At 40.2% G+C, this 24,547-nt stretch overlaps 1 protein-coding gene across 2 annotated transcripts in view; it reads left to right on the forward strand.

Moving 5' to 3' along the window:
* Positions 1–1,064: 1,064 nt before the first annotated feature.
* Positions 1,065–24,547, forward strand: part of begain (brain-enriched guanylate kinase-associated) — a 47,450-nt gene continuing 23,967 nt past the window's right edge. For both annotated transcript variants that reach the window (XM_077559105.1, XM_077559112.1), the window contains exons 1-2: positions 1,065–2,787; positions 6,670–6,701. In XM_077559105.1, coding sequence (XP_077415231.1) covers positions 1,150–2,787; positions 6,670–6,701 — 1,670 coding nt within the window. In that variant the 5' untranslated portion in view covers positions 1,065–1,149. The remainder of the gene's footprint in view (positions 2,788–6,669; positions 6,702–24,547) is intronic.

The raw sequence follows: 24,547 nt of genomic DNA on the forward strand, positions 1-24,547 counted from the left end.
ATGATATTGTGGGGAGGTTGGCGATATAAACAAAGCTCATAATATTGCATAAAAAGTCACAATATTGTTTAAAAAAAAAAGAAAAAAAGCTCATATTAGGAAAAAGCACAGTATTGTGTTTGTGTACATAATAACAGCAATGACAAAGAAAGGCGAAGTGATGTCACATGACATTGTCATGTGCTCCAATTGGCTCAGCAGCGCAAAGTATCATGGCCATGCTGTGTTTGTCTGAAGCGGGAGAAAAGCAATGTTTTTTGACGGCGTATTTGCTGATTTATTGGAGTCATAACCGTCACAGTGGCCAAAACATTCCTAATTAAAATTCAACTGCACTAATAAACGAACCACCAGAGGGTGCTAGAACTCCACTAACATAGATACAGATACACAGATGCGCTGCTTTAAATATCATGACATGATGATGATGATATTGTGGCAATTTTACTATCACAATATTTCCATTATCATTACATCCCTAATAGTTATGGTTGAAACTTTTATTATCCTGTCAGCAACTACTTTAAGGGGGCATAATTGACTTGTGGTCTCAATCCCCTTCTGCTGCTATTTGTATAGGATTTCTGTTCGCACCTACCTAATTGTGGTTTATGGTTCACCAAGTAAAGCTATAAACATAGTGGAGTGAACAACAAGAACAAAACAAACATCGTAAGTCAGACGCAGGCATGTAGAACAACATGAGAACACGAGTCGAGAAATAAACGTGATAGCTGCCTTGTCAAATCATTCTCATCACGTAACAGACAAGGCCACAAACCAAATACTCTGAGTTTCAGCAATCGATTCACAGCTTGGCCTGGTGCTCCCAAAACCAAAAGTCACATGGTAGCGTCGCTCAATATCACTGACCTGAATTTACAGCCAATGCCAACAACCACATCAATACACATTTCATCACGGATGACGGCCACAGACGGAGCCTGTGTGATGGTAGCTGCTGACCGACAGCGCAAAGGAAAAAAAACATTGACAGCATGTGAAAGTTGGTTGACAACCAGACTCCAAACCCTCGTCGGGTTCTCATTGGATAATCCGCTGGACAAGTGAAAGTGTGTCACACTGCGAGAGCTCTGGCAGTTGAGAGAGAACAGAAAGCAGTTGGAACGCCGCACGACCAAGCCTGACATGGTTCACTTGTGCGTGTCCATATCAGACGATGGTGTCAGACTCGAGTCTATAAAAAAAAGATCACCCGAGCCGGCGAGACGAAGGACAAACAAGACTACCATGACTACTTTGGAACGACAACCAAGATCTAGAAAGGCGTCGACTCGACAGGATCGTGGCTCTTGTTCTTCCACCGCATCTTGCCCCATTTTCTCTGGTCCGTATAGCGACCAAGAAGAAGACCCTCCGCTGCGTCGTCAGTCATCTCCACTAATCAAAGCTTCCCTCTCAAGTCTCCACAAGGCCACCAAACCAACCAAGAGACACTCGTCCGGCATCCAGGGTTCGACCACCTCCCTTCAAGGATCACTGCCAAGCCTGCAAGGATCTCTTCCAAACTTCAGCTTCTCTTTACCGAGACTGAAAGGATCTCTCTCGCGGATGAGGCGGCGATCGCTGAGCAGCCTAGACAACTCCAGCCCGGGTCCGAGTGAGCGGAGTGCCAGCCCCGGCCTACACAGCGGCATTGGGAGCTCCAGTGACGATGACGGAAGTTGGGACACTAACAGCTGGAGCTCGGGAGCTACCTGCCTGCTTCGGACGTCTTCGAAGCAAGATGGCGCGGAGAAATCAGGTGGAATTCTTTGCAACGCGGAGCAGGCAACTACTAGTGCGGAGGCGGAGCCTGAAATCATTTACCAAAATCTCATCTTTACATGTCCCGCCTCTAAAACGGAAGTTAAAGTTGATTTGGAGAAGACCAACACAGTGCAGAAGAATGACGCAGGGACCCCGAGCGCCAACTCACCCTGTCCAAACAAGGAGGCCTCGGCAGTCTCAACTCCTCATGAAGAAAAGAAGAAAGAGGACCGGCGCAAGTTCTCGCAGTTCCTCAACGAGGTTACAGGCAGGGTCCTGAAATCGAACCATGGCCCGTCGCAACAACAATCCACCTTGCGACATCGCCATCCATCGCCAACTACGGCACCGCCGACCCAATCTCAACCCCCGCTGGGATTGTTACATTCAACCCCAACAAATTTACCGGCACCGACAAGCTCGTGGTGCAGCCTCACCAGCTCCAACCTCCAGACCATCAACGAAAACGACTCCAAGGACATCACAAGCTCCATCCACCAGTGGAGCAAGACCTTACCCAGCTGTAAGGTCTTGGAACCAGCGGACATGTTGAGGAAAATAAAAGTGGAAAGTCCCTCGTACCGAGAGCGCGGCATGGAGCTTTGTACAAAGATACAATCGCAGGCGTCCACCGGCAGACTTTATCTGGAGACGGACATTGACAGAGTCAGGCAACTTGATGAACTCATGGCTAATGGCACCCTGATAAAAGACAGGAATGAGAAGCATCCGGAAAAGGTTCTGGAGAGAGGCAGAGAGAGAGAGGACAGAAGTCCTTGGGAGAAAAACGGAGTCTTGGCGGCCGAGAAGAGAAAAGAAACAGATCAAGGCAGTGAACCGTTGTGGGAAAAAGAAAAAGACGGGAAGGAAAAAGAGACCAAAGTCATACGGAACAGTTACGAGCCCAAGTCGGCCTCAGGTGGAAGGAGTGACCCGTGTCCCGTCTTCAAATGGCCGGAGGGTTTTCCAAGAATGTCCTACAGGTCCATCTCACTGCCCAGAGCAGTTAACATCACGGTGAGTCGTTTCAACTTTGTCCACACATCAATCCGTTACGGACAACCAATTTGGGTTAGCACAGGGGTAGGGAACTCCAGTCCCTGAGAGCCTCTAACACACCTGATTCAAACGATCAGCTCATCAGCAAGCTCTGTAGAAGTATGATAACGATCAGGTCTGTTGGCGGATGAAAACTTCTCAAACAGGCAGCACAACGGCTCTCGATAACCAAAGTTCCCGACCGCTGGGTTAGCACAACAGTTCCAATTGGGTTCGAATCACCATTCCAGCTCTTTCCTATAGTCCAGAAACATGAACGTTAGGGTCATTAAAGACTCTAAAATCTCCTTTGATGTCAATGTGACTGTGGAACGTCTCTTCCCATCGTTGACGGATGGCCACATTTTTCAAGCAGATTTTTTTAATACGTTCAGTTCATATGGTCCTTCTCAGTTTTTTTTTTTTTAGGTTTTGCGCCATAAAGCACTTAACGAATTTGTGGGCATCCATCAACAATAGGAAGAGACGAGAGACGGATGTGGCTAACTGAATGTTTGTTTATTGACTGCGATTGGTTTGACGACAAGTCCAGGTTGTCACTTTTGTATGAATGTTACATCGTCGTACACGGCAGACCCCGTTTATATAAAATTATGAAAACCTACCAATTCGTTCCATTTCCCTATAAATCGGTCAAGGAAATGTAGTCAAATGTCCATCCCCAATGATTAGGGCCCCAACATGGGTCTGAAAAGAACCCTCTTAAATAGCTGTGCTGGCTCCTTCTCCATACCAGTTTGGATTTGTAAATCACCAGAGAAATTACTCAAAGGTTTAAAGATTTAATAAAAAAAAAAATCTTTAAACCTTTCGTTCGGTAACCAGAAGGGGCGGCTGCTCGATCCCCAAGTCATGTGTCCTTGTGTCCTTGGGCAAGGCACTTCACACACATTGCCTCCAGTGCTACTCACACTGGTGTATGGAAGGTGAGAATGTTCGGTGGTGGTAGGAGGGGCAAACTGGCAGGACACGCCTCCAGGGCAGCTGTAGCTACTTAAGTAGCTTACCGCCACCACTGTGTGAATGTGTGAGCGCATGAATAATGTATCCCTTCCATTGTAAAGCCTCTTTGAGTGTCTAGAAAAGCGCTATAAAAAAATCGGATGCATTATTATTATCAAGCCATCATTGTAGATATTTTTACAAGGCGTGTAAAATACGCTTTGGTCACTATTGGAGGCCGGCCTCGTGTGTGCACCCTGCAACGGTGAAATCTCAGAAGACTTGTGATCCAACAGCTCGAACACTCTGTAGTAACATGAGTCGAGAAAGTGTCGCATTTTTTCACCGCACACACAGAAGAGTGCGTAAAAAGATTTCTTCAGCTGGTAGCACGTTTTGATTCTTACACTTTGACTGAATTTATGCCCCGTCGTTTGACATTCACATGCCATGTTGTTTGTGAAAGGGCCACGGTAAAGGTCTCATTTTAATTTCCATTTAAATGCATTAGCGTTTTTTTTTTCTTTTTCTTTCTTTGCTAGCCTCCGAGCTTTCCACAAGTGCAGAGATGAACAAAAAGGGACAAGTGGCATTGCCATATTAAAAATACATTCGACCTTTGTCGCAAATGTGCCTCAAGCTTGAAGTTGTATTTTTACAGACAAAGAAATCAGATATAGATTTCACAAAAATGTCACTATTGTACGATGGCACAAAAAAATTAAAATCCCCCCCCCCCCCCCACTCCCTCGGCACAGAAATAATACTCAGTGCTAAGGCCTCTCATATTCACTTACAACTCTTGACCAACATACAAACTCCAGACTAGCTTTTACCAGAGGTGGCAAAAAAAAAGAAGTTATTTCTCATTTTGACTGTATTTTTTAGTAGTGTGGTCCCTGAAAGGTGTCTTTGAGTCTCTTGAAAAAGGCCATAGAAATAAAATGTATTTTTTTTTTTGTCATTTTTTTCTTTTATTTTTTTACTTTATTTAATTCAATTCAATTTAAAAAAATATTCCACTCCTTTTTTTTTTTTTTCTGGAGAGCTCAGTATTGTTCATTCGGTAATTTTACCGATTTGACATGTCATCATCATTGCTCTCTTTTTTTTTTTTTTTTTGTATGTGTGTGAGTACGCGTATGTGCGTGCGTGTGGGTGCGTGCGTATTCATTAGTTCACCTAAAACCTATTAAAAAATCCCATACCGTTCACCTAAACCGAACACTTCCAGCCAGAGTCGTGAGGCCGTCAAAAAAAATAAAAATAAAATTATATTATTATGTGCGTTGTGGATTGTTATTCGTTTGTTTTGTGTTTTGTTTAAGTGATCCACAAGTATGTGCTAACATTTGGCATTTTTTTCTCTCCCGCAAAATAAACTTTTTCATTGTCCGTATCCACATGAGCTGCACATCGTGATTCGTCATCGATGCCTTCCAGGAACGCTGATCCTCATCCACCCAGCAGACACACACGCGCACACACACACACACACACACACACGACAGGATACCGGGACGGAAAGAATGGATTAGCGAGCGTAGCCTCATTCAGCCGCTGTATGACTCATCCTGTTGTGTTTGTGACGTCCGTACGGCACCTCGTCGCACCTCACTCCACACTCTCAAACACATACACAAGCGAGGTATAGTGCATCCCCACACTATCGTATATTGCCACATCAAAAATAATCCTATAAATTCTGAGGATGTGCACATAAAAACAAAGAGATCCGCTTGACCGTCTTATGATGATGATCATAAAATCCTACAAGGTTTGGTGTTGGACATTTGACAGAAAAGACAGAAAATATGAATGTCCAGTCTATGAAGAATGTCCCGTTGTACAGTAGTTAGTCAAAGTCTGTTAGTTTAGTTTTTAGGCTATAAGAAAAGTACTTCAAGTTAGTGGACAACGGACTCTAACGGACAACCCTCTCTTTAAGTCTCTTAAATCAAGGTTCCACTGTATACTCACTTTATATTATAGATAGCATTATCGACATACCGTAATCTGTCTGCCTGCACTTTCATCAAATCCACCAAAATCACATTACGCTACCTACGCCACAACTTAGACATGCTTTTAGCTGGTCTAAACTGCTTTAGTCCATTTGACCCAACAGTTAGGGAGGCATGGCACAAAAAAAAATTGGGATGTTTTATACAAAATAACTCAACAAATTAGATTGTTTTGCACAGAAAAGCCCCCCTCCCGCCCAAAATAAAGAAAAAAAAAGAAAATGAATAAAAATTGGACTAAATTGACCCAAGGAGCAGTTGGTCCTTTTTTGAATCATAATTGTTTTTTGTTTTTTTTACTCAAATGTTTCTAGATTTGTGGAGTACAGAAAAAAAAGGTTGTTTTTTTGGGTTATTCATTAGACTTAAATTTTGGTTTAAATAAAGAACCCAAAAAGTTGTGTTGGTCCCTTTTTTTTTACTCAATTTGGGTAATTTGGGGTCTTACATGACCTCTACATATATTTGAAAAACAAGAAAAAAAACTCTGCTCTCCATACGGCAGATTTGTGGGTGTGCCTGTATCGCAACCCCCGTGATAAACGCGGGGTCGAGCGCACTTATGTATTATTAAAAGCTGTTCTACGCGAGTCCGCCTCCCACCCTCGGGTTCTCCTCCTCCCATTCTGCAGCGCGCAGCATTTTTCTTTCCCTACGCCGCTTCATCTGTCATTTTAGCGCCGCCGCCGTCACCGCTGCGGTCGTCGTCTCCAGCGGCGACGCGGTAAGGTGAGGGATAATAGATGATGTTTGTTTGACGGGACATGAGAGCTCGTTAAACGCCACACGAGACGAGCTCCTGCGCATAAATCTGCCTGACAGATAAATCTAATCACTAGCCCCGCCCATTTTCTTCTTCTTCTCTTCCCGCCAGGATTGTGATGGGGAGACGCAACGTGACATGAGGTTAGACACTTTGACTCCTCCTCTCCTCCTGGTAGTGTCACCAACCACCTACAACCCCTCTTCTTCTTCTCCTTCTCTCCATCATCAGCCCTCCCCTTCTCGGCGGATACCTCCTCTTCCCTCCTCCTCCCTTCAGTCCCATTCAATTCCTCACTTTCACTCCGCATGCATGCCCAGTGAATCAGTCACAATGAGAGGAAATGCATGCGGCTCTGGACGGATCCACGTGTGGCCAAAATGAGGCGGAAGGCGTTTAGACGGTAAGACGGGCGGAGTTATAAATGCATGCCCGGCTTTATTTTTTTATCATCGGTGGGGATGCTGGCTGCCGACCATGTGTTGCATGGCTGTCTATCCACTAGTGCGCGCGACCAATAAGAATTAAGTAATGGCCTTCTTTTGCTCATTTGATTGAACTGTCATTTGGATTTGATTGCTTTAATCCAGTGGGTGCGACAGACCCCCGTGAACCTTCGTCACATGTTGCCGCAAAAAAAAAGGCAATCACGAGACAGAAAGTTGAACTCCAGCAAGGCAATCAATACGTTGTTATTGTTCTGCTTGAGTGGAGAAGAAATCATTTGAATATCGGGGAGAGAGAGAGGGGGGGGGGATCTTGAAATCATGAAGTATTCAAGCGTGCTGCCTGCAGGTGTGTGTCATAGCAACATCATGACACGTTGAAGTTAATTGCTTTAACCTCCAGCTGGTGAGAGAAACATCACGCACTGTTTGCGTTTTGTGAAGTGTAAACTTGTTTCACTTATTAAGTCCAGTTGAACTAATCCGATTTGAGATTTCTAAGCAGTTTGCTCATAAGAAGCAATGGAAATTCAATTCAAATCATATATCTTCCAGGGTCAAACTGTCACTATTATAAAACATTTAAAAAAAAAAATGTAAGGCAACATTCAGAGTAAGGTTTTTGCATTACGAAGCATTTAAAAAAAAAAAAAAAAAAAGTTAATCACGGTCATTATTTACCATAAAAATAATAAAATAAATACACCTCTTAAATAATTAAAACATATCTAAAAGTCAAAATTTGACACAAATTAATGATAAATTCTTCACATTTTTAACAGTCACATAAGTGTAAAATCATTATTAAACAAACAAACAAAAACAATAAAATACTCATAGTAGCCTCAACAGTAAAAACACAAGTGTAAAAAGAAGTTAACCAAAACAAATCATGCTTGGTTAAAGGAGGAGTTCACAATTTACCAGAAAAAAACAAAAAAAACTTTTTGTCAGAACTTGACAGTCGAATGCAATCCTTGAAAAAAATCTAATGACCCTGGCACCATCTTGTGCCTCTAATTTGATGTACAAGAAACCACCACGCTAGAGGAAAAACACAAAAAATTTGACTTATATGTCTGGTGCACACACCACGACCTACGACCTCCCGAAATAAAACTTTAACAGATCACATTTAGTATTATGTTAACACGTCATGAATAAGGTGCTTTTCTGGGGTAACAAATCACAAACTTCCCCTTTAACTTGCGATAAGTAATAACACACTGTTGTGGCGAATCTTTAAATGCGCTAACTTTGCATAACTTCTTGTGTACCTTCTTCTACTTCTCTTAATAAGTTGTTGAGCTGATGTGACACTTGCTAAAGGAAACTCCAAAAGTTTGGTACGCATTCATTTTGGAGGTTCCACTGCTTAGAGTGTTTTAATAGTGTATTCATTTAATTGCAACAGGTGTGTAAAATTAACGTTACATCAGCACATGGAGGCTAATTAGCCACAACGAGCCGTCCGTTGTTGTGTGTAAAACCTTTGAGGACACGCTGGACTAATCTGTTGGCTGAACGCTCGATTGTATTGAAGGCTGTCCAAACAAACGTCTGGCAGCGGCGGCGGCGGCGGCAACAACAACAACACGCTGCGAGGCTCTCCTCCCTCCCGCTTCCCTCAAATGATTCTTGTCATGGATAATAAAGCAAAGCCCATCACCAGGGGCCGTTTTGCAGCTCACTTGTAGGCCCCAACCAGATCGATGGCAACTAAATTGAGATCATCTCGTGCTGACAAAACATGCCAAAGTCCAGGTTGTGTTGTGCAGTGGAAGCAACAGGAAAGTTGCATTATTAGTAGATTTCTCATGGTTTTGAAGCTCAGAGTCAATCGGAAGCTTGTTTTTATCGCTTCAATTTGGGGATGGTCTGTCTCAGTGTGTAGGCGCATTAACTCATTTACTGCCATTGACGGCTATAGACGTCAAAAATTCATTTGAACTATTTCTCTTAGTTAAACACTTTTTCGACTTTTATTAATAAGAGTATGAAAACCTAAAAATATATATATTTTACATTTAGAACAGATATAAAATTACTGATTAATTGTGAGTTAATTATTGAAGTCATGTGATTAATTACAATTTTAAAAAAAGTAATTGCCTCACGCAATTTAAAAAAAAAAGAAAAAATTATTAAAAATTAGGGACGTCAGGCGATTAAAATTTAATTAATCGCATGACTTCACTATTTTATATCTGTTCTAAATGTTCAATAAAAAAATCTAGGTTTTCACACTCTTGTTAACAAAAGTGGAAAAAAATGTTAAACTAATAGAAATGGTTCAAATGAATTTTCGACGTCTATAGCCGTCAATGGCAGTGAATGAGTTAATATGTTTGACGTGACTTTTGGAAGCTATAGTCAGGGTGTTTTGGACAAAAGCTTTCTGTTCATTTTTACCATAATTCCATTGTTGACCACTAGATGGCGGCACACTGTTGAGTTTGACACAGTGTGAATTTGAAAGAAGAAGAAAGAAAACAGGAAGTACTTTCAGCTCAGCCTAGTTTTTGTTGAAGATTAATGTCACATTTACTTTAATCCTGCTTTTTACGCCTACAGAAAGTGATGGCTTTAGGTTTCACGTTATAATGTACATCTTCAGGCATGATTATTGATATATTTTGTGAGCTAAACTTGTTAGTTTTGGAGAAAAAAAAGGGATTTGTTTACTGTAAAAAGAGGGATCAGTACACTGGTACATTTAATAGTCTTGTGTTATCCATTGTGCTTGCTCTCTCTCCCTCAATAAATTTGACTGTGTGTTTAAATGTGCTAGTATTATACCTTAAAAAGTGCCATAAATTGCACTAGGGAGGGTTTCTGTATTACAGGTTTCATTAATAGCGTAGCTGAACTATTAGTGAGAGGGAGTTTTGAGTAAAAGTAGTCAGTTAGCGGGGACTGGCTAAAGAAATGTATTCAATTTTCTTGTTTCCCCCCCAAAAAATCGATACTTTTGGTCAGTGTGGGTGTCATTTATATGAATTATTGACTAAAAAGTATTGAAAATGGCTCACTCTTTTTGATGATGCAATGTTAATGGTTGAACAAACACGTGGTTTTGGACTTTTTACAGGTACGAGGTTTTGGCCCGATGCCGGCGACATGTAACTGACACTAAAGTCCCTTTCACACAGTTTCTGCAAAATTGGCAGATCAGAGGCGTAACAGAAAAGCGATGAATCCGACTGTGCCTTTCACACAGAATCCCGCCAAGCGAGACATTGCCATCTGTGTTCACGTTCACACAGTAACGAGGCTTCTCGCGAACAGATAACGAGCGACGACATCTGGTGTGACATTGCTCTTAGCGAAACGGGGCAGGTGAAGTGAGTTACACTTCGATTATCGTCTTTCTGATATTCCCTTTCAAAAAGCCATGGTCTGATAACACCTCGGAAAGTGGGTGATTTGGTACCTTCCAAACTGGACACCAGCGCAGGAATCAGGTGGAAAAAAGCTGCAATTGACGGGCAGGGGGAAAGACGCTAATGATCGCAGGATCACAGTCCAGGGTTTACTTGAACCAGAATGGGACAAAGCAATATCGGTAAATTTCTCACATATATGTGAAAAAAAAAAATCGAGGGAAAATGTTTGGCAGAACATTTGACATTTCTGACTGTAAATAAACGAAGGTTCCTTCTGTTACAAACCAGAATAGTAATCTGGAGATACTACACGTTAAGAGCTCGCAAATGGATGCTGTTGGCATTTGGAATGTTGATTTAGTTTTGACTTAATTCAGTTAGTTTTCATTAGAGCAGTTCTGTTACTTTTATTTTTTTCAAAATTGCTTTGTTTGAGTTTAGTTTTTATCAGTTTTAGTATTAGTTTTAGTTTTCAATATAAAAAAGGTCCTAACTTAGTGTTATGTAAGAAAATAACCTACAATTCCCAAAACGACTACCGGTACATACATTTAATATAGACCCAAAAAGCTCATGTATGAAATTGACAAAGACACAAATAAAGGACATCTAGTTAGTTATTTTTTAAGCACTCTTGCTTTTATTTCATTAACTAAAGTGCCCCCCCCCCCCACCCCACAATTTTAGTTATTTCATTACATTTTGTAATCTACAATAACCATGAAACAGTCTATTTGCTAAGTGAAGGTCCATTAAAGGCTAGCATTAGCCTGTCAGTCAGCTAACATACTTGGCTGTTTGCAAGTGGGAGCTTGTTTTGTTTCATTAACGATACCCCCCCCCCCCCCCCACACACACACACACACACACACAATTTTAGTTATTTCATTAGATTTCGTAAAATATAATAACCATACAACAGTCAATTTGCTAAATGAAACGCTAAGTGAAGGGCCCACTGTGTGCTCATTAAATGCTAGTATTAGCTTGTCAGTCAGCTAACATACTTGGCTGTTTGCAAGTGGGAGCTTGTTTTGTTTCATTAACGATACCCCCCCACCCCCCCACACACACAATTTTAGTTATTTCATTAGATTTCGTAAAATATAATAACCATACAACAGTCGATTTGCTAAATGAAACGCTAAGTGAAGGGCCCACTGTGTGCTCATTAAATGCTAGCATTAGCTTGTCAGCTAACATACTTTGGCTGTTTGCAAGTGGGAGCTCGACTACTGTTCAATTCTAACAGCATAAACATTTACTGAATGCAAATCTCAACTTCTGGTCTGGAGGAAGTCTCAAAAATGGTTATATTGATTTAAAAGCGGTCTTTTATCAATCCGTTGTCAGTTCTCATTCGATATTCTGACACCAATCGGATGAATGTGTACAAAATGTGAGCTGCCAAAATGAAGGCTTCCCACCTGACAGCCTGTCTGTCCATTCACACCGAACTTACCAAGGGATCAATTTATCACCAAATGACCATAAAAAGATTGTGCCTCAATCTGCAAACCCAACACCCCAGTTCCATACTTAATGGCTTTCCACCCGTTTCATGGGGTTACCAAGCAACTAAACAAAAGGCAGGAAAAGCCGATTCAATTAAAAACACGCCATCAGCCATTAGGAGGCATCACAGCACAGTTGCTTCATCCGACGCCTTCCTCCAGGTTTGGCATTTAACATCTACAAGCAGATGCTGTGCGAGCCGGCGGCAGTTTACCTCCACCGTCAACCAGCCTGTCCAATTACGTCCGAGACGTTGAAAATTATAAAAGGTTTGAGTTGCGGACGCTTGACGCGCGCCGAGGCGAGAAGCCGCCTTTGCATTCTCATCTCCTGAAAGTCTGAAAGCGCTCCTTGTGGGCGGCCCATCCCCGTCACCCTCATGGCCTCCCACAGGGGGCGACGGCGATACGCCTGTCTGCCCGAGGCGCATTCAAACGTGTCCGTCGAAAGCTGGCATAAGCCTCTCTGGCGCTGCTTCGATGGACCTCGCAGTCTTATGAACACGCCGGAGGAAGTGTGGGGCGCTCGTAGAAGAGAAAAAAAACGCCAGCACAATGATCAGAAGTGGTTTGCTTTCAGAGGGAACTTTTTATACCGCCACGAGCATTTGGATGTTATAGCAACTTTATCGATCTCATGCGGCGGCCATTTTGCCACTTGCAGTCGACTGAAAATGACATCACAGTTGCTCGGGGCTCAGGTAACAACCAATCACGGCTCAGCTTCAGCGGTGAGCCGTGATTGGTTGTTGGTCAGGTAACAACCAATCACGGCTCAGCTTCAGCGGTGAGCCGTGATTGGTTGTTGCCAATGGTTGTTGTCAGTGGGGCGGCCATTTTGCAACTTGCTGTCGACTTAAAAATGACATGACAATTACTCAGGAATCAGGCAACGACCAATCACGGCTCACCGCTGAGCCGTGATTGGTCGTTGCCTGATTCCTGAGTAATTGTCATGTCATTTTTAAGTCGACAGCAAGTTGCAAAATGGCCGCCCCACTCAGATGGATGAAAACGGACGGATTATGCTGCTTAACTCAAATTCCGAAAATTGTGTTTTGACTGGCGGAGCTGCATAGAAAATATTACTGTAAAGACTACATTTCCTTTGAAGGTAAATGCCCTCACATGTAGGCAAGGAGAGCCACTATCACAGATGCACTTTTTAGACTCTCGTAGAAGTTCTTTTTTAAGTAACGAGTCCCAAAATAGGCTGCTTTTGGGAGGTCTGGAACGGATGAATACATTTTCCAGTAATTTCACTGGCTAAAACGGATCTCAAACATCAAAGTCAAACTACAGTCACAGATCCAATTGTGCCACTATGTTTTACATCTGATTAATTCATCCATTTTCACTCCCTTAAGTGTTGAACCAAGCCTGCAAATCAGACCGTTTCACTCACTTGTCAGACCTTGAGGGGGGGCGGGGGGGGGGGGGGGACTGCACATCAATCGCACCCATTTCACAATAGCAGATAGTCTGGCGCACCCCAGGGGACCATCGCGTTATGTTTCAACCCTGCATGGACACAATTTCCCCGCAATCCCCCCTGCGGTGGTGTCCAACGTCTTAACACATGGCAGACTTCCAGATTGTCAGTATGTGCTGTGATGATAAAAAAAAAAAAAAAAAAAAGGAAAGAAAGAGTGAGACAGACGGCTGAAGGATAAACACAGCAGGATGTCGGTCTTGGGATTGTACATGTAACACTTTTGATTGGATGGACTTGACAGCGACAACATACTGTTACTTAAGTTGTGAATGCTGGTGCCGGCAGAATAATATGATATTACGCTTGGATATATGTTCGCCATCAGAGAGCCACTTATGACTGAAAACATATATTATTATTATTAAATATGCTGTTTACAAACAAGATTTTTCCAGGCAAATATTGCTTGGGTTCACGAACGCAAGCTTTTTCTGTTCCGTTTTTCAGATACCTCTGGTGAGTTTTGCTGTAAATTTTGCTGTAAATGAGCTCTCAGCAGGGCTCCCAAGAAAGCGAAACATACAGTTAATGGAGCGATTTAAAAAAAAAACTGGCATGTTTGCAATGTAGTGTCTGCTGAGCGCTCACTGGTTAAAGTCAGACCTCTTCAAGTCAAATCAAGTCAAGAGATACAAGACACTCTCGAGGCCAGGCCATTTAAGTCAAGTCACTTTAAGGCACAGCACACCGAGTGTGTGTGAATGGCAAGATTATTTTTAGGTTAATAAATAAAAAAAAATAAAAAATAAAAATAAAAATAACATAACATAACTCACACTAAAATAAAATAAAAAAAACACATTTGTTGATGAAAATAAACAAAAAATTAAAAAAAAATTAAAACAAAAAAAATAACTGACACTACATGTGATGTAGTGAATTTTTTTTTAAATTTAATAATTGAGCCTATTTGGGTTGATTTAATAACATTTGACTTAATTACACTCCATAAAATTATTTTTATCTTTTTATCATCATGTGTTATGTTTTTATATTTACCGTATATTTTACAATACAGTGCTACTTTATTAAAAGCACAACAAAAAACACATATCTAATTAATGCTCTTAAGTTGAACTTTTTTTATTTTTTTTATTTTGGTGACAAAAATATGCTTATAATAGCAATGTAAAATTTCCCAAAAATGGCAGTCTGTCAAAATGCTGAGTCCGGTTGGAAAGGCACTTCAACAACGCACCAGAAATTTTGAAAATCGGTCAATGGGTCCTAAAGAAATTGACTTTTTGTGTTGGCCTATTTTGGGGAACGTTTTTGTGTGATATCGTCTATAGAAAATCAGGTCAAAACACTCCATTATATTAGAATAAAAATGTAGAAAATTAATCTTCCACTAAGGGAATGTTCACTTTCACCATACACACTTTTGTGTAACTCAGCTTAACAAACAAATGCAACGAAAACATCCCTGAGATAAAAACAAGCAAGCGAATCATCTGTTTATCGACGACCCTCAAACGACTGCTTCCGAAAAATGAACATGCGCGGGAAGCTTTCCCCGCAGCGGTTCCCAATAAGTTGTGATCAAATGTTCCAAATTGACAGCGCGTTCGCCGCTTTCCTCCTAAGCTCGTTACGCGTTTCCCATCCGCACAAATCAAAAGTACGCCGCGCTTTCCCCGACGAGCTGTTTAAGGGCTGGAGGATATCTGAAGGCGTTGGGGGAGTTTTATGAGTCAGCAGGGGAGGCTCTTCATTATCGGTTAATTTATCCCCAGGAGCTTTTTTTGTGTTGGTAAACTGCAGCGCAGTGACACGCCTGAAAGTGAATTCAAAGCCATTAGCTGCCCGAAGTCCCGCAAACATGGACGCCACATCCGAGTTAAACACAGCATAACATGTCGGGCCTCGATGCCGCAGAGTGGTAGATAATGAGCGTCGTGCATGTTTCAAGAGAAGCCTGTTGAAGGTGAGGCTTCGTTTGAAATGCAGATTGAAATTAAAGATCATTTGCAGCCGTCGGCTTCGGGCCGCGAATGGGATTCAACATTTCATCGACAAGCGGCCAAATCCAGCGAGCCTCCTTATTGTTGTTGCCTTTATTGCAGTCAACTCACCGGGGACTTTTTGTGTTACTGCAGTGTTGCATCAGAGCAAACATACGAGTTTGGACTGGGAGTTAGAGGAGGGGGAGGGAAAGGTCCATTTTGGTGGATAAACAACTTGTTTGCAAGATGACGGCGGGTTCAGGCCTTGGAAATTTTTGCGGGTCCACTCTTTTTTTTTTTTTTCAGGTGAGCTCAGTGTTGTTCATTCGATTTGACATCATAATTGCTCTCCTTTTTTTTAAAAAACAAACAAACAAATAAATTAAAAAAATTTAATAAATGTTTTTTTTTTTTTAATATATATACATATATATATATACATATACACACATATATATATATATATATATATATATTTTTTTTTTTTGTATGTGGGTGAGTATGTGTATGTGCGTGTGTGTGTGTGTGTGTGTGCGTGCGTGCGTGCGAGCGTGTGTGTATTCATCAGTTCACCTAAAGCCCATTAAAAAAAATCCCATACTAATAATATAATATAATAATAAATTGCGCTAACAGACAGAATTAAGTAACCGGAATTAGGTTAAAAAATTCTATATACGTAGACCATGTTTCTATCAATTTTGATATTTGGTTTTTATTTGAGGCAGATATTTTTTCCATTAAAATGTGATTTATGAGGAGGTTAGACCATTGGTCGATATTCAGAGTTTGTTTATTTTTCCAGTTAACAAGAATTGTTTTTTTAGCGATCCACTTCTTTTTAGCGGGTCCACTCTTGATCGACAGGCCCACAAAAAGTCTTGCTGCCAAGTGAAACTGGCTTCTGATTTTCCAAATGTATTAGATTATGTGTTATTGTTATGCAGAGTCATCAAGCTCCGCCCACATGCTTGGTGAATTCTCAAATGTTTGAGAATTTAGTGTCAAAAATGACCATAAAATGGTTGCTTTTAATCAAAATGTCAGTATTGGTTTGTGTTTTAGGGGATGGTTTATTCTGACATTTTTGTAGGTTCCGTCATAATGGATGTGCCTGCCAACTATTATGTTGTTACAGGTGCATTGTGCAGTTTAACCTGTGGGCAGTATTTTATTTTGAAATGGCTTGGTCAGAACCAACAAAAAGCCAAATAATGGTCACAATAACGCCGAGGGGTTAAAATGGTAATGTTAAAGCTTTTTCGACATCATGCATGCTCCACCAATGCCCAGATGAGTACGAAGAGCCCTGACTGTTTTACTCCGACTGCACCTATCAGCTTTTATCTTCCCTTTATAGTAGAGTGTGCGGACCCTCAAACTCCACAGTTTCCTTGGAGGAGGTCATGTCTTCGTTTGTCAACTGTGGCTGTCGCTTTAAGATCGTGAACGAGCCTGACACAGATGCTGCAGTTCCGCTTTGGGTCAGAGGTGGCAGTCGCGAGTAAAGAAAAAGTGACAAACTGCAAAAAGATTTTTTTTAATAATTCAGGGTTGGCTATGTTTTTTTGTTATTGTTTATATGTTGCAGTGGTTTGGCAAATAATAAACAGTTCATCATAAAATAGATGACACGTGGCGTATTTTTTGCCATAGAGATAGAAAATAACGAAAAAAAAACGCTACAGAGAAATCAATGTATTCAGGTTATGCGGCCTTAGTAATTGGCAACGTAAGATGGCTGCCAGTGGCTTCACTTAAGCGGCATTGACAGTCCATTCATATGTAAGTCCGTGCTCATGGCTCACCTGTTTTCTTAGCAGGGCCGTGATTGGCTGTTACCTGAGCAACTGTGATGTCATTTTCAGTCGACAACAAAATGCAAAATGGCCGCCCCATGAGATGGATTAAAAACGAGTGGAATTTGCTGCTATATTCCACCAACGCAATAATAATAATAATGCCATGTTTGAACTAAAGGACATTTTTGGGGGAAAGACTATTTGAGATACGAATGTTTTGAGTTACAAGCGTAGTCACAAAACTAGAACCTCAAGGCACCATTGTAAAGTTTTTGTTTGGATTTGGTGGTGTGTTGTGACGTTTTTTCTACTTTAAAATATGTGCTTTGACACCACAAAGATAGTTAAGAAAATACTGGCATTTTTGGGGTTTGGAGGAGGCGCCAAATGCAGCAACATCAAGATTTACCACTTGCAGCGGAGGCGGCACCTGTGGCCATGCGAGCTTTTGACATAATGGCCGATTTCCATCGTGGCGAGCGCGGCAGCTCCATTAATGTTTAAATGGTCATTTGGTCACGGCAGAGCAGAACATCTTGCTGGCCTCCCGCGGCTCGTTACAAGTAAATCAACCTGCGGCCGGTGCACAGGCTCAGCATTGTAAATCAAAGATGGATGCCAGTGGCCTTTAGTGGGTTCAAAATTGCATTATTATTTTTTTTCATTCCTGATTTCAGTTTAGTCCGCAGGCATGTGATGGTGGGAAGTAACGCAATTCAAGATCAGGGGGGAAAAATGTGCTGTGGGCCAAAGAAACCAAGTTGGAACTTTTTCTAAAAGATATGTTTGCCGCAAACTTAACACAACTCAATATCAATGCTACAAGCAAAGTATAGTAGAAGCCTACTAGAACATCAGAACTTTTGAAGGGGTTCATCGGAGGCACTTTACTGACTGTAAAACTGCTTGTTAAATGTGCTTGAATGTGATTGGTTGATTCTGAACATAGCCACACCCCAGTTATAAGAGGGTGTGCACACTTGTGCAACAACATGATTTCAGTTGGTTTTATTATTTTTTGTCAGGGCAAGTCTAGTTTAATGTTTCCTAGAATTTGTTTTTATTACACACCCCTGGCGCACATTTTGGCGATAAAAAGTAGTCTTGATTTTATATGGGCAGGTCTAAGTTGTGGCGCAGGTGGTGCTAGGCAATTTTGGTGGATTTGAATGAAGCGCAGGCAGACAGATTCTGCGTTCAAGAATAGGTCAAAATATTGGTGGAAAAAGTTTTGAAATGATTTATATCAGTCTATGTTTTAGATCACAAAAAAACATTTAAAACAGGGGTGTGTAGACTTTATATATGCACTTTATAGGTGCATATTTTTCTCACTTGTTATCAGTAGTTAATTTAGCTTCTTTTTTTTCTGTTTTGTGTTAATATTGTTTTCATCAACAGGAAAATTGCATATAATTCAGAGTAAAACTTCTTCTTTCTTTTTTTTTTTTTAAATCATTTTTACTTTTGTGGTTAAATACATTTCAGAGTTTGCACCTTGTACTTGTACTTAAGTACGCGGGTGCGTAGTTTTGCCACCTCTGGAGGCAGGACCTTAATTACTGATTGGCTGCTGCGGAAGGCATTACAAGCTAGCAAGCAGATTACAGTACAGAACGCGGGACAAAAAAAAAACAAGCAGCTCGCGCCATGTGTGCGGATTGTCTCACTCGCGAGTGTTTGTACTCGCTGCGCCTACTTGTCGCCTTAATGTGCTCAATAATTGAGGAGAGGGAGCGTGAGGCTGATTTGCATACCGCGCCGCAGCATCCTATCAGGATTTCGGAGAGGATTTAAGACTTGTTTCTCGCCGTGTTTACGTCGCAAAACAGCACCTGAGGTAGCAAGCTGTCGTTTATCCCCCTGGGAGATGATACGCGCCGCGGGGAGTTGTGCGCGTGCGAGCGTGCGCGCGTGCGCGCGAGCACACTTCTTTTGCGATTCAGCAACTATTTGTGTGGTGGTGCTGGCTCTGCCTCTGGGTCCACGCAGATAAGAGAAGCCATATAGTAAGCGTACTAGCAAGCGCTTCCAGAAACAACCATTGTTTCCCCGGCCGGTGTCGGAGGAAGATTAAAAATAATAATTTGCCGAGCCATTAAGGGAAGGCGACAGGCAAGAAAAATGTGCAACTTGGGTTTGCTGTAGGAAGCGCAACGCCGCCACTCTGCGGGAGGAGATAAAAGTAGTGCTGCAGGCGGCGCCGGTTTGCCTTCATGTCTTTATGCTTACTTTAGCTGCTCAAGAGAAGACGCGGAAGACTTACAGGCCATTTTTACTGGGGAAAGCAAATCATTTCTCACTCCTTACAGTAAAGTGAAAGGTTCAAATGGTACGAGTATTAGAGAGTAGATTATATCTGCCCTTTTTAATATAATAATAATAATCGGCCAGTTTTGCCTATTAACTCATTCACTGCCATAAATTCATTAAAGAAAAAAAGATTATTAATTTTTTTTTTAATTGTAATTAATCGCATGACTTCACTAGTTAACTCGCGATTAATCACAAATTTCATATCTGTTCAAAATGTACAATAAAACAATTCTAGGTTTTCATACACTTGTTAACAAAAGTGGGAAAAAAATGTAAACTAATAGAAATAGTTCAAATAATTTTTTGACGTTTATAGCCGTCAATGGCAGTGAATACATTTTTTAAAAAAAAAAGAAAGAAAATATTGTAAAAAATTCGGGGCGTCAGGCGATTAAATTTTTTAATCGTAATTAATCGCATGACTTCACTAGTTAACTCGCAATTAATCACAAATGTTATATCTGCTCCAAATGTACAATAAAACAATTCTAGGTTTTCATACTCTTGTTTACAAAAGTGGAAAAAAAATGTTAAACTAATAGAAATAGTTCAAATAAATTTTTGACGTTTATAGCCGTCAATGGCAGTGAATGAGTTAAATGCTAATATCATCTAACTTTTTAATGAAACAGTAAATGCTGCTCAGTACGTATGGACAGGAAATAATTGGCTTTTTGTGTAAATAAATTACATCCTTCGCTATCCTGTTATAAGCCCATTAAGATGCAAAATTTTAAATATATACATGTTGAAAAGATTTATAGTCATAAGTTGTTGTTATGAGAATACGGCAGCATTTTCTAGGAAAAAAAAAAGTAATAATGTTACAGAAAAAGCGTTTTTTTAATATTACGAGCTACCAAACAAAATCCCCACGCAGACATAAAAACAAGTCCAAGGGCATTTTTTTTTGCCAGAGCCATTGTCAGAGGAAGATTAAAAATAAAAATTTGCGGTGCCATTAAGGAAAGGTGACAAGCCGGAACGTGTTGTACTTGTCGTCCGAGCGCAACGTCGCACTGGCCAAGAGAAGATAAGCGTTTGTGGGCCGCTTGGATTTATGCGTTTGTGCTTACCTGGCTGACAAGACAAGATATTGTGCTTCTTACCGGGCTAATACTGTAAATCACTGATAGGCAACTGGTGGCCCCCGGGCCACATGCGGCCCCCGCCTTCACTATGAGTGGCCCCTTGATTAATTTTCCTAAAAACACTTTGGAAAAAAAAATATTTTGGTAGGGGAGAGGAATTATAAACATTTGCGAAAAAAGACCCAAACATAAAAATTATTTTAATTTTTAGTTCATTTTTATTTTTTGGGCAGTGGGTGAGTTCAGTTTTAATTTTGGTGGAAAATACATATCAGGGGTTATCAGTGTTTTTTGTTTTTTTTATAATATTTTTTTTTTTGCTCAAAATCCACAGCGACCCAGAAAACAACCAAGACTGGAGAAGCTTGAGTACTTTGTCCATCTGTGCCTCGCAGTGACATTTTTAGTGAAGACATTTGGAAGTGATTTCCCCGTCATGAGCGATTCCATTTCACTCCGAACTTCTTCCACTGGACAATTTCCCGATCACACGGCTCATAAATCGCAGCTGCATAAAGCGAGGTTTACTTGAGGGTCATTTGCTTTTTTTTTTGATGTTGGCTCTTGGCGGGGGGTTTTTTTTTGGTAGGGGGCTGGCACAAGGCAGCATAACAGATGCACGCGCACGCATTCATCACGGCACTGATGTATTGAGGAACGACCTCTGAGCTCAGCCAGTCGATAGCTCAATATGTCTGCAGGCTGCGTGCCTCCTTTTCATGAAACAGGAGAAAAATGTATTTTCTGTCTTGTAATTCATTTGAGGAGGTTAGCTTAGGTCAGCTTCTCTTCCAGTCAACAAGTTTTGATATATAATCTGTCTTTTTTTTTTTTTTTTAATGATGTCTTAGTTCTTTTATTGAGGCTCCCTGTTAATGTTGGTGGCAATCCATAAATCACTTAATAACATAATATATATCCATGTCAAACATCACCAGAGAGCCCATTTTTGTGCTTGTGTATTTATACTTAATTTATTACTTTTTTGTTGTGTAGTTAAATCCCTTGGATTATTTCTTTTTTGGGACATATTCCTTGAAATATTACAACTTTATTCATACAAATTGACTACTTTTTCCTCAAAATATCCCAACTTTATTCTCATATATGTGTGACTTTTTCCTCTCATAATACTACATTTTTATCACAAAATTATGCCTTTTTTCACGATATTATGACTTCTAGTTTGTCTTCTCTTTTAAAAACTTCTTCCAACTTTATTCTAACAAGATAAAAAAAACTTCTTCCCTTGACTTGTAAAGTTATGACTTTTTCTACATAATGACTTTCCTGATATTATTACAATTCCACCCTAAAATATTACAGCTTTATTCTAATTTCCGCATCTTATTTTAATTTTTGGCAAAAATTACAATATCTGAAATTAATGACTGAATTAATTGATTTTTCATCCAGCTTTATTTTCATAAAATTATTTTTCTTTCTTCTTTACTTTCTGCTCATAAAATACCATCTCCTTGTGCCAAATTTTTAAAACGGAACCATAAAATGTTTTTTTCTCAAGAAATTACAACTTATTTTCCTCATAATATAACAACTTAATTCTTGTAAAATGATGACTTTTTCCCACATATTATGACTTTATTTTCATAAAACTATGAGGTTGCCCTCAAAAAGTTCATACTTTGTCTTGATTTATTTTCTTTTAATGATGATCATTATTATTATTATTATTATTATAAAAAATGAGGACTTATTTTACAGTTTTGCTCACTATATTCTTTTAACAAATAAAAGCATTCTAATATTTTTTTTCTCTTTCAGTGTAGCCCAAATATAAAAAAAATCCAATTTGTTCACTGAAAGTATTTTTTTTTAGCTATGAAGTACAGATGTTCCATACCACTTTTTTCAAACCACTATCAGTACGAGTATTCGCTTTGAGTACTCACCGATACCGAGTATCGATACCTTGAGTACTTTTGCTGTATAAAATTTCCTTTAACACAATGACAAAATATTATTAATTAATTATTTAAAAAATAATAATAATAATAAAAAAAAAGAGCAATAATGATGACATGTCAAATCGGTAAAATTACCGAATGAACAATACTGAGCTCTCCAGAAAAAAATAAAATCAAATAAAAAATTGTAACAAAGACTCTGATGTAGATGATGATTACCCGATAGTGCCAACCGAGGAGGACTTACTAAATGTCAGATTTATTTGCCTTAAAAAGTATCTGTGACTGGTATCGTCAGCCTTCATGAGTACTCGGTACCTTAAAATAAGGCCAGTATCAGCACGATACGATACCCGGTATCAGTACTCACCCATGCCTACTATTACATAGCGGATGTTTAGTAGATCAAAATGTTTTTTGAAATGTTTTGGATACGAACATTTTGAATGGAAAATAAATAGGAAAATGTCTCTTGATTCGCAGCCGCCGCTGTGCTCTGTTAGTTCTGCTTTTCCGAACGCACACAAACCAAGACAAATCTTCTTTGCTCAGCGAAACAGAATATCCCGCCAAATGTGTGCCGCCTCAAAAGCTGTTTTTGTTTGTTTCCCCTCTCTGCTCTCTCGCCAGGGTCATCGCAGATAGCCGACTCCTGTCTGCCTCCCCGGGCAAAACTTAAAGAGATTTGCTTTATGGTTAGAGTTCAATCTTGGCAGCAGCAGCTTATGTCACGCACGTGAGCCGAGGCAGACACAAAGCTATGAAAAAGATATACATTGGCAAAACAGCCCTCAAAAGCCAGAGAAATGGTTGCAAACATCAAAAAAGAAGGTAAGACGAGTCGACGTGGGACTGATGGGAATGGATTCACTGTGTGTGTGGTGGGGGAGGGGGGGGGCGCCATTAAAAAGCCATTCAACGCTAATGTGGCATCTCTTCATAGCCATTTGTCATCCTCGCCTCTCGTCGCGCAACGTCAAAGGCCGCTCGCGATGACTTCATTTAGGCAAATTCAACAGACGCCACTCGCAGCTGCTGCGAGTGCTTTACATTATTGCGGTTCTGTCTCAACCATGTGGCAGCCTTAATGAGAAATGCAGTTATTTTTTATGAGGAACTATATCTTTTTTACTGGTACATAAATACGTTCAACACCGTGCACTTACATTTTGTGGTGTCTTCATCGGCATCTATATTTTTCATAATTTTCAGAATGGTATGGAACATTTCCCTGAACATGCTGTCCACCCTGTCATGATGGGGTAACTGCCACTTTTCAGTGACATGACCATATCATTGAGTACATTTTTACACTTCTTTCATCATTTTCATCATATAGTGTGTGTTGTTGGATGCTGTCAATCATAGCGTGTCCACTCTGTCGTGAAATAAGGAATGACTTCAGAAACACTTAAAACATTCTAAATAAATTGGTTAAGAAGTACGCAGTCAGCTTGCTAAATGAATCAAGGACCTCCGTGTGCTCATTAAATGCTAACACTAGCCAAACATGTCCACCCTGTCATTGTCCAGCCTGTCAGCAAGCTGACATATTTTTTTCTGTTTGCAAGCACAGTCTGCTTGTGTTTATTTATTTTTGAAGTATGGGAACTTTCTCAGTAAGCGCTGTGATAAGTGCAGTGTGAAAAGGCCTCAAGCCTTGACCGAGATCTGCACTCTCCGAGTCTCTGTTGTGTGGAAATACACTGCATGAAGTGTTTGTATGTGGTCCCCAAAAGTAATTAAATAATACAATAAATATTGGACAGTTCTCAGTATGATGCAGTACAATAATAAACACATTGTTAACTCATTCACTGCCATTGCCATTTTTTCCCCACGTTCGCTAACATGAGTATGAAAACCTACAAAAAAAAATATTGTTAATTTAGAACAGATATAACATTTGTAATTAATCGTTAGTTAACTAGTGAAGTCATGTGATTAATTACAATTTTAAAAAAAAATCTAATTTATTATTTTTTAAATATTAAAAATAAGAGCTGTTTAATCGTAATTAATCGCATGATAATTTTCTATCTGTTACAAATGTACAATAAAAAAA

This window comes from Vanacampus margaritifer, chromosome 1, assembly GCF_051991255.1.
Source record: "Vanacampus margaritifer isolate UIUO_Vmar chromosome 1, RoL_Vmar_1.0, whole genome shotgun sequence".
Lineage (NCBI taxonomy): Eukaryota > Metazoa > Chordata > Actinopteri > Syngnathiformes > Syngnathidae > Vanacampus > Vanacampus margaritifer.